At 48.8% G+C, this 10,969-nt stretch overlaps 1 protein-coding gene across 3 annotated transcripts in view; it reads left to right on the plus strand.

The window, feature by feature from the left end:
- Positions 1-10,969, plus strand: part of MAP3K14 (mitogen-activated protein kinase kinase kinase 14) — a 41,547-nt gene that overhangs the window by 13,027 nt on the left and 17,551 nt on the right. The window contains exons 2-4 of one of the 3 annotated variants that reach the window (XM_011377110.2): positions 856-1,079; positions 7,945-8,220; positions 9,472-9,541. In XM_011377110.2, the coding sequence (XP_011375412.1) occupies positions 7,965-8,220; positions 9,472-9,541 (326 nt within the window). In that variant the 5' untranslated portion in view covers positions 856-1,079; positions 7,945-7,964. The remainder of the gene's footprint in view (positions 1-855; positions 1,080-7,944; positions 8,221-9,471; positions 9,542-10,969) is intronic. The other 2 variants (XM_011377109.2, XM_011377108.2) reach the window with 2 other exon arrangements.

Raw genomic sequence — 10,969 nt, forward strand, 5'->3', positions numbered from 1 at the left:
GACCTATGGAATTGGCAGAGACTGAGTTTTTGTGGGCACAGCAGATTTCTTTTTTATAATTGATCTGTAAGATTTTAATGATTAATGTACATTCACATTTCATATCCTCCGTAATGAGAAATGCTTACATAGAAATTGCTCTCCTGGGAAGCAGGCCTCAAGCTGGCGAGTGAGGCAGGTTTTGAGGTTCCTCCGGCTGAGTTTTATCAGAGTGCTCCTTCTCCCTTGATGTCTGTGTCTAGGTCCCAGTGCCCACTTGTTCTTTCTACCTAATGGAAAGAATTAAGCCTCCCAGAGGCCTGTAACTTATGATATTGTCTGCCCAGGCTGGGGAGTCAGGGGAGATTCTGTCTCAAAGGCCAGGTTCTCTTTTAATGCCCAGCACCCACCATCTACCCCTACCCCATAGGTTCCTCCATCCGGAACTCTGCCCCTAAGTTATACCCCTCTTCCTCTTCTGAGAATTTAACCCCTGGAGGTTAACCATGACCAAGGACATTTCCATGATCTGATACTTGAACTCCATCCACAGCCTCGACTCCTGCGGCTTCCTGGCTTAGTGTTGCTCACCAGTGGCTTCAAGTTGTTTGTGATTCCTACATAGACTCACCTCGACACCTTAACTTCAGCCATCCCCACTACCTGGAGTACCCTCTCCTTTTTCTTGGGAATTTTTTGCTCGCCCCTTGAAACTCAGCCCAGGCATCACCTGCTTTAGGAAGCCTTTCCTGACACGCACCAGGCCGGGCTGGATGTGCCTCCATGCGTTCTCATCGCGTCTTCTGTGTGTCTGTGTCTGTCGTTGCATTACTGTATTGCATTGTAATTTTCTGACCACTTGTCTCTTTCCTCCAGTAGACTGTAAGCTCCTCAAGGGACTGCGTCTTCTTCCTCAGTGTACACCCAGTGCTCAGCACAGGGCCCAACACCCAGGAGACCCAATGCATGCGCAAAGAATACTGTGTAATAAGATTCTGCAGTCTCTCTGCAGTGTGACAGGACACTCTGAAGCCAAGACCTTACTCGTCCATAAAGCCTCAACCTGCCACCAGTCTCTGGATTTTGAGGCTCTTTATTAGGTGCGCGTATAAGTGATTGTTATCTTTTTGTCTAAAGTATTTTGTCTGATATTAATGTTATATGTTTTTGTATTGGCCTGACATATCTCCTTTCATCCTTTATTTTCAACTTTTCTGTATTATTTTGTTTTGTCTTTTAGTCAATATCTAACTGGATCTTTTAAATCCTATCTGATTATCTGTCTTTTAATAGGCGGGCTTAATCTATTCATGGGTGTTGTGATAAACGATATATTAATATTTCAGGTTACCCTGCCACCTTAACTTGTGTTTCTTTTTATACTTACTGTCCTTTTTCTTTACTTCTTTTTTCTCCCTTTCCTTACCTTTTGTTAGAGCTATCAATATTTTTCCTTTACCCTTCTAGTTTGGAAACTTTGAATTGTATTTCTATTCTTATAGTTAGTTACTCTTAAATTTTAACACGTATATTTAACTATAATTTCTTCTAATGTAGTATAAACATTTTCATATGTAAATCCCACAGAAAGGCAGGGCTCTTATCACTCCACCCATGGGACGGCCCCCTTCACCCCCTTTTTCTTATATATTATTTAGAATTTAATGTTTAAAAATGTTTTAAACTAATTTTTTACGTTCAATTGTTAATTAAATTGACCAGCATATCTTATTGATTCCTGTGCCTACCATTGTTTCTCACATCCCATTTCTTCTCTGGTTTACTTTTCTGCTTGCCAAAGCACATCCTTCAGTGGTTCTTTCAGTGAAGGTAGCGCCATCTTTCCTGGAACTCTGTATGTATGTATTGTGTGTGAGTTTCTTTTTAATTGTTTTAAGAAAATGACCCGTTAAAGCTAATCAAGGTAAAAATTGTACCACCACAGGAACACATACCAGTGTAAGTCAACTAGAAATCTGACCAGTTTTTTGCTGATTCAGCCCTTAATGATACGGCCTCTCATTTTTAGTTCTTGTGCCTCCACAAGCTAAGAAATTATTACCAACAGGGAGTGGATCCTAGAGGTAAAATAAGGGTAGTAATATCTACATGAGAGTAATACTGCTCAGCTCCTGGTGGTTCCAGGTACCTCTGCCAACAAGCTTTTATTCTAGAAAGGAACTGAGGATCCTTGAGTCCCAGGCGAAAGGGCCAAAGAATCCTAGTTTTAGCCCTAACCCCACGTTAGCTGCTCTAGTTGTATAAATTGGGCCTTATTTGTTTCCGCAGATAAATTACCTCTTAGAGCCTTCATTTCTTCATCTGTAAAATGGGAATACTATTACCGACCTTGCAGGGTTGCTGCGAGGTTCATCAGTAATGCAGATAAAGCACCCAGCACGTGGCCAGCACACAGCAGATGTTTGATAACTGTAGTGGTTATTACAGTCCCTGGCCCTTAGGAGACACTCACTGAACGCTCGTTGAATGAATGCAGGAGCCTGTCATAAAAGTCTTCATTGAGGAGACAGGTTATAAAGGATAGGTGAGGTCAGGGCAGATATTAACAAAGAAGGAAGGCATCATCTATGGGAGTAACAGCGTGAGCAAAGGAAAAGAATTGGAGGCTTGCCCATTGCTCCCTGCTCAGGCCAGTGAAAGGAGCAGTCTGACTGGAACAGAGGCTGGAGTAGGGTTTTGGGGAAGGCAGTCAGGGCAGAAAGGGAGCCAGGGCTGAGCATGCATGGAGATCTCTGGGTCTGCCTGGCCAGATGGCTGTTTCGCCAGGCCAGCTCACTCCGCCTAGTGCTGGCCCTTGGTTCCCCTTCCTGTACAGCCCCTCATTCTTGATAGGCAGAGGCTGGCCCAGTGTGGCCTACTGGCCAGGCAAGCTGGGGCTTAAAAGAGGAAGCATCAGAATAAGATTGGTTTTCAACTAATATCTTATTAAGGAAGTTGAGTCATTCAACTTCTGCTATTTGTCCCCTTTGGGCATTCAGAGAAGGACAGATTTTTACTTCCAGATAAAATAGTCATGAGAGGGATTTGCCCTGGTCTGCCCTGGCCCCTCAGTGGACATTTTTAAGATGACCCTGTAAGACAGAGATTTTTATATTCTTTAGATACAGAGAATCAAGGCTCAGTGTGTTGAATGGCTTAGGTAAAGCTCAATATGGTGCTGAGACAGAGACAAATCCCATTGTCTCGGCGATAGCATTTATGGGCCTGGTAGAGGGTAAGGGAATGAACTTTCGTTTAGCATTGAAATTGCTATTGGCCAGGCAAACTGACTGGCGTTTCATGAACTCTACCTCATTCAGTCCTCAAAACAACTCCAAAGATGCTAAGAGAAGAAACTCAGTGGCCTGCTCAAGAGTTAGCATGCAAGCTCGAGAGGCGGGAGCGCAGGATCAGCCCCTCTGCAACTTGTAACCGTGTGAATGTTTCGGCAGGCTTCTGAGCGTCTCTAAGCCTCAATGTTCACATCTGAACATGAGATTAATAATGGCAGGTGCTCAGTAAATATTGACAATTATTGTTCTGAATCGGAGTCACCCGGGCCACAGATAATCCTGACAAATCAGTGGCATTCTAGGAGCGAAAAGGAATCTCAAAAGATTTTCTAGGCCACTGGTTTGCAAACTTTTCTCCTCAGAGACCTAGGATTCCACAGAGGTCCTTGGTGGGTAAAGGAAAGCTGAGCGTGTGGGGCCTTTGCCTACCTTCCTTAGCAGAGCAGCTGTTTTTTGAGTTACATATCAACTGAGTTACACAGAGTTACATTCTAGCTCTTTGATATATTGGGAGTTGAAGTATGATTTCATTTGACAAAAATGGTCCCACTGCTTTTTTTTAAGTTGCCAAGGCTAAAACCCGTATCTTCTGGTTTCTACTCTGTTGTTTTTACCGTACTTACTAAAATAGAGAAGTGAAATGTGATACATTTTCGAAAGGTTATCATCACTGAGGATCAAAATTTAAAACATTATTTTTGTAACGTCCAGTAAATAAAAAGTTCATTTAATCTAAACCCCATTTTTGTCCCAGAATCTTAGGAACAGAAATTTTGCTGTCGAGAAAATACTGTTGTCATAGCCTTAGACCAGAACCGCCCGATAGAAATGTTCTGTAGCTGCACTGTCCAACATAGTAGTTAGTGTAAGTGAAGAACTGACTGTTAAATTTTATTTAATTTTAATTGATTTAAATGTAAGTAGCTACGTGTGGCTAGTGGCTGCCATATTTGACAGCATAGCCTTACAGTATAGAGAAGGTCGATAGTCCCAGGCCCGTTGGCATCAGAATCATCCAGGGAACTTGTCAAAAGTACAGATTCTGGGCCTAACGCCCAGTGACTGATTCAGTAGGTCTAGGGTGAGTGCATTTTAAGAACTCATCTGGTTATTCTAACTTGCAGTCAGGTTGGAAGGCACTGCGTCCCTGGGGTGGGAGAGTGGAGCCAGAATCAGGCATTTAACCCCAGCTTCGGTCTTCTATGGGACCACAGCCACCTTCTAGGGGATATGAGACCCTTGGAGAATGTGATGGAAGCTATGGACCTCTTCCCTGGAGAAATATAAACTACGTCTAGTTTCTGGGGCTCACAGACCATCCTGAAGCCACCCTTGAACCCACATTAAGAACTCCTCACCTTAGAAGACCTTTACTACCTGGTAAGGGAGCCAAGTCTGAGTCTCAGGATTCAGGGCTCCTGTCCACAGCAAGCATGTCATACAAATCTGCCCAAGGGTTGGTCTGGTACCAACCCAATCATTTCTACCCCCAGGCTTCCCCAGGGGCTCGTCACGGCACCACAGAAGAGAGAACAGGCAGTGTATATGCCCCAGGCCCTAAAAGAATACTGAACGAATTCTACTCCTTTCCCTTCTACTTTTGTTTTCATGGTCTTGTGGGTGAGCTGAGTGGATTTGGCTATTATTACTACAGCTCTGACAGAGAACAGAGGTCTGAATGCAATTGAGGCGTGAGTAGAGCTGGGGAGAGAGTCCAGGCTGAGTAATGGATCAGGATTTTGACCTGCCTTCAAAGGCAGAGACATAACTGGCTCCCACTTAGTCCTCATTCCCCACAAGCTGCAGGAGAGAGAAGGGGCAGAGCTGCAGGCCTGTGAGCTAGGGCGACAAGCCAAGGACCAAAACCCAGGGTTGGGAAGGTCACCTGGCCAGCAGCCCCAGGCTTAATACAGAACCCTGTTTATATGTAGACCAATCCCCATATAGGAATAGAGAAAGAAGGAAGGAGCAAGTGTGTATATAAAAGAACTGCTGTTGGGCCAAAGTGTCCTGAGAATAGCCTCTTGAACTTGGAGGCTGTCGGTGAGGGCCTGAGTCATGGTCATGTGGCCCAGGCAAGCCAGACACAGGAGAAGCTGTACAGTTCCCGGGCTGTGATTTCGTGCCACTGGGAGGTGAGGGTCAGCCTGTTTTCCCCGTGCCCTTCACAGATTCAGCTGCCAGCTGCTGGGTTAGCTTCTCAACAGCCTCCTTGTTCCTCTCCCTGCCTGCCAGGCTGTTGGATGAGTCACCCACCAGGGAACTGAAGAGGCCCTGAGCTTGGCTGCCTCCGCCTCAGCTTCTTTAGGGCAAGGGAGCCTGGCATGCTTGTGGAGAAAGGATCAGGACCCCTGGCCAGCGGCCCGCCTAACCGCCAAGGTGAAAGGACGGCTCCTGGGGGTGAGAGGGTGCCCCACGGCCTCTGTAGTGGAGCTCTAGGATGAACTATGTCAGGCAGAGACAGGCCGTGTGAACCCCAGCACTGCTAGATCTTGGACGGCTGGGTGCCCTCAGAACAACCACCTACCACCTGGCCTCATTTCTCTCACTCATCAGATGGAACTCCCTCTTCATCCCCCATGCTCAGGATCATTCTTCTCTGAAGGTCACCCTTAGATTCCCTCACTCAGCCAACATCAGTTGTCTCCTCTGTGCCCTGCTGTGCTATCCACTGAGGGCATCGCCTCAGCCCTCAGGAGCTCTCGGACCAGAGAGGACCATGGGTTCCCCGCTTGTGTTTGCCTGTAACCCAGGAGACTTACAGAGTGCACAGCACAGCCTCAAGCCCGGGGTTCTAGGTCCTGGCCCTGCCCTGCCACGTGCAGTCGGGGTGACCTTGGGGAAGTCACTGCCAAACTAGGCTTCAGTTTTTTCAAGTAAAAATGAGGATGTTAAAGTAATGTGGCGATCCCTGTAAGCACACCTCTAAGACTGTTAGCTTTAGAGGCTGCAGTTTGTTTTCAAGAGCCCAGTACTCCTTGTAAAAAGGCCGAGAAAGGCGGGAGCTACTGTAGGCCCTAATCAATTCCTTTTTGGAGGTAGCAGGGGTTGAGGAGGTGTGGGATGGGAAGAGAATATGGTAACTGGAAAAAAAGCCTGCCTTGGAGGACTTTCACGTAATTGAAATCAGAATACCCCTTAGATTTCGTAAGGTCATCATCAAGTATCAATAAGGCCGTCCATTCAGCCTCCTCAGCATCCAGCCTTCAGGCATCCATGCTGAAAGCTGGAGCTACTCAGAGCTCAAAGCAAGGAGGCTCTTAAAGGCAGAGGCATAAGGATCAAATTAGTAGTGACCAACACACCCATCCATCCCCCTCACGCCACCCCAGTCAGGCTGGCTCAGTCTTTCGCAGCCATTGTGGTAAGGCAGATTCAATAGGAAGAAAGTTTTATGCAAGTGTTTCCCAGCTTCCCACTGTCTCATTTAAGCTTCCAGCCTGATAGGGCAAAAGGCCAGAGGTGTTAGAGGTTTGGCTTCACATGGTCTGCTTTTCTGCCCCAAGAGCAAACGGAGACCATGATCCGGGATGAGTGGAGTTACAGAGGGGAAGACCACACCTGTTAGTAACAGCTTTAAGACCAACCTCCCATCAGAGAACTCTCATTAAAGACCTGTCTGCATTTGGTGCCTTCTCGGGCTTTGTCTACAGCAAGTCACAACCCTGCCCTTTGGGAGTTCACAGCCCCAGTCTTTAAAAAGTTTCCCACGTGGTCAGTCTCAAGTTGGTGCTGTTCTCCGTGGCAATTCTAGTCTACGTGCTATTCGTACAGATTGTCGCCACACTGGTCTCAGTCTCCCTGAGGCTTGCTGGAGATGAGACCCAGAAACAGGTGAATTCTTGTGCTTTGTCCTCACATTTCTAGCGGTGTAGGTTGGCATTGGAGCTTCTAATATAAATTTCACTACTAATGTTGCCTGAAAGGAAAATGATACCTAGGAGAGATTTTTAGCAAATGAGTTTGGACATGACAGAAGGAAGCATGTCAATTCCTTCTGAAGAGCCACAAACAGATGTGTCTTGGGACAGGAGCCAAGTGCTGGCGCTGCCATTTGCATGCTGATTTTTAGACTTTGTAAGATTTTATACACACACACACACATGCACACACACACACACACACACACACACACACACTTGTATCTACCTCCTGCTGGGAATAAAGCCTTGATTTTCTCTACTTGGAGAAAAGCTATGGGGGACGGTATAGACATGTCCTCTAAAAAGGCAAGGCAAGGCTTGAGTAGTCAACGAGGTGACTAATGGTTTTGGAATACAAGATTCACCACCATGTTCTGAGAAAGCAAGGTTTGCCATAAAACAAACAACAGAAAAAGATTCAGCCATTATTTATAAAAGCAAGAAAGGACCAACCCAGATGTTTGTGCTATGGCTATCCGGACGAAGTGGGCTGGAAGCCTCCTTGTTGGGCAGAGTGCAGGAATCCATTTATGGCTGCGTGCCGATAGGGCTGGGGGCTCACAGCACATGGAACCAGTGTAGATGCTGAGAGGCTGGCTTCTTCGCCCTTTGAGATGTTTAGAGGATAAGTACATGTGGCATAAAGAGGCAAAGGCCCCTCTTCCCCCTGCTCTTCTCCTCCAACCCAAAGCCTGACCTGGGCCCCTCGGGGTCTGCCAGTGACCTGCCCTGTTTGGTCTCTCCCTCAGGGTGAGCGTGAGCCTGGGAGATGGCAGTGATGGAAATGGCCTGCCCAGGCGCCCCTGGCTCGGCAGTCGGGCAGCAGAAGGAGCTCGCCAAAGCCAAGGAGAAGACACAAGCGATGGGGAAGAAGCAAAGCTCCGTCAATAAGCTCGAGGCCGTGGAGAAGAGTCCCGTGTTCTGTGGGAAGTGGGAGATCTTGAACGATGTGATTACCAAAGGCACAGCCAAGGAAGGCTCCGAGGGAGGGCTGGCCGCCATCTCCATCATCGCCCAGGCCGAATGTAAGGGGCTCTGGGTTCGGGGTGTTAGCCGAGAGGGCAGATGGGTGGGCCCACATGGGGTGCAGTTCTCGTGTAAGGGTGGCTGGTGCAGGTGAGGTTCAAGGTGCCCCTGTGGAAGAGGGAGGTCAGAGTCACCACTCTGTGTGATTCTCACAGGACGCGACTGGGGGTTTAAGCCAAGGATGACTGTGAAGCGGGAGCTGTAACAGTGCTGGAGAGTGAAACACAAGGGGGAAAAGGCACATGGAGGCTTTTGCCCACTGTAACCAGAGCAAGAGGAGAGCTGGGAGGCAGGAGTTCGCAAGCTTCACAGGTCCCGGGGACTCTGCCGCATTGTCAACCAGGCCCTGAGCCTTCGTCTGTAACCAGCCTGAGCATCCCTGGCCAGGCCCCAGACAGGAAAGGCCAGGTCTCCTGGAAAGCCCCTCAGGGCCTTGATTCTCTTCCACCTCCAGGTGGCCCCACCCCAAAGAATGAACACCTGCTCTTGGGCCCGCTGGGCAAGTAGACGGGCCTCAGGCTGCTGCAGGGCAAGGCCTGGTCTCGTCCTCTCCGCTTCTATTTACAATACCTCAAAATGACTCGAAACGGTGGCCACTGCTGGAGCCTGAGAAACTCCGCAGAGGGCTGGCTAGCGCCGGGAGTCTCCTCTCTCCCCCAGCCACCCTCTAACCCAGGAGGTTTCTTGGGGCAGAACCTGGCAAGACCAACAGCTCGTGATGGCGTTTTCCCACAGACGCACATCCTTCCCCTCATCTCCCGCTGCCTTCTGGCCAGTTTTTGAGGAGTGATGAGAAAATCAAAATTGAAGTGGAGTGAGTGACATAACGTAATAATATACACGTGCACACACATATACATATACATACATATATATATATATATATATATAAAATAGCTTGTATTTATTGAGCCATTATACGTGCCAGGCACTGCGTTGAGGGTTTTATATAGCTCATCTCACTTAAGCTTCACAGTAAGTGAAGTGAGGCGGGCACCCTATGATCCCATATCATAGGCATAGGCATGCCCACTGCTCCTGACCCTTAAGCCAGGAGAGTGGGGTGAGGCAGTGACAGGAGCTGGCATGGGTAGGGAGGCGAGCCACCCCATGAGGTGGTCTGGGGAGGAGGAGGAGGAGGAGGAGCTGCCCAGGAGGGTGTCTGTAAAATGCCTCTCTCCTAAGTGCTGAATTCCTGTTCCTTCTCCTCTCCCTTCTGCTCATCCAACCGCTTTTCCCTTACTTAAAAGGTGAGAATAGCCAAGAGTTCAGCCCCACCTTTTCAGAACGGATTTTCATCGCTGGGTCCAAACAGTACAGGTAAGGAGGCCAGATTGAGTGGGACACAGGGAACTGAAGCCAGCGTCCTCCCTCCCCCAGCTGCTCGCCCGGGCCGCTCCCAAGTGAACCCTGGCTCCCTCCTTCAGCACCTGTGGTGCAGCTCTTGGAACCTGCCCAGGCTTTCCTGGCTGAGCTGGTCTCTCAGCCAAATAAGCTTTTCAAAAGCTTTTCACAGCGTGTGGATAACTGCCTCTGGGTCACATCAGCTTGACATTTTATTTTTATTCTCCTCAGAGTCCTTGCTGCTCCCCCGTGTTTCCCATCAGTAGGGAGGGTGCTGGGAACAGGAGTTACTCTTTAGCTGGTGCGTGACCACAAGTGCAGGTCCGGAGGGCCACTCTAACGTGAGAGAGAACTGCCGAGTCTTCTCCTGTGAGACACACCCCAGGAGGGAGAGGGGTTTGGAAACAAGCAGGACGGCCAGACTCGCAGCTCTATGGCCCTGCAGGAAGCAGGCCGAGTGAGGCTCAGCCTGTTCCTAGGCTCCCAATCCCCAGAGGTGACTTTTGGCAACTGGAAGTCAAATCTGGAAACCATTTCCTCCTCTACCACCTTGTGTGGCGGACTTTTTCATCTTTGGAATTTGGAAACGACGAGTGATAAAAAGTTTGCCAGGAGGGCCGCTACCCTTGAATCTAGAAATGTTCAGAGTTTGGTCAAATTCCTTACGCTGTCCCAGATGCCTTTTGCCCAGGGTAGGGGCTTCCTGACGGACCCACTTCTTTCAGCTGCCTAAGAGAAGCATGTAGGCCTCTAGCAGCCCCCCAGGACTGGGCTGAGTTTGCGTCCTTTGTGGGGGGCAGAAGATGAGGCCATGGGAGGTGACTGAGGCTATGGTCTGCTCCACAGCTGTTTGGCAGTGGCCCTTCAGAAGTGGCTGCCAGTGCCTTGATACCTGGCAGGGATAAGGGCCAAGTGAGATCTCTGGTTGCGGCGAGCCTCGGGCTATCAGAGAAGCCCGGGCTCCCCTGGTCCCCAGGCACCAGCCCAGGCAGAGAGTGTCTGTGCGTCTGCAGTTCCTTACATTCCTACGGCCACCAGGTATCAGAGGTGACCAGCTTCGACTGTCTCTTCTTCTGGAGGCAACAGAAAACTCACTCTTGTCAATTAGAGCTGAGGATGCCCACCATGGGGTGTGGCCCTCCAAGTCACACACCCCGTTCTGGGACCTCCAGGGGCAGCACAGCCTGAAGAGCAGGAACAGAAGTGTGTATCCAAAAGGGCAGTGTGTGCCCACTCACAATGGTAATAACTATGGTTTTTAGGAAGCTCGCCTTAAGGGCCAAGCACTGAGGTGGGCTTTTGAAATGAGCTGTTTCATTTAAACCTCCTGTCTACCTGCATGGCAGAAAATACTACGCCCATTTTATAAATGAGAAAACTGAGGTTCCTGTGAGTTCCCACGTT

The sequence above is a fragment of the Pteropus vampyrus genome, unplaced genomic scaffold (genome assembly GCF_000151845.1).
Source record: "Pteropus vampyrus isolate Shadow unplaced genomic scaffold, Pvam_2.0 Scaffold306, whole genome shotgun sequence".
Taxonomy (NCBI): domain Eukaryota; kingdom Metazoa; phylum Chordata; class Mammalia; order Chiroptera; family Pteropodidae; genus Pteropus; species Pteropus vampyrus.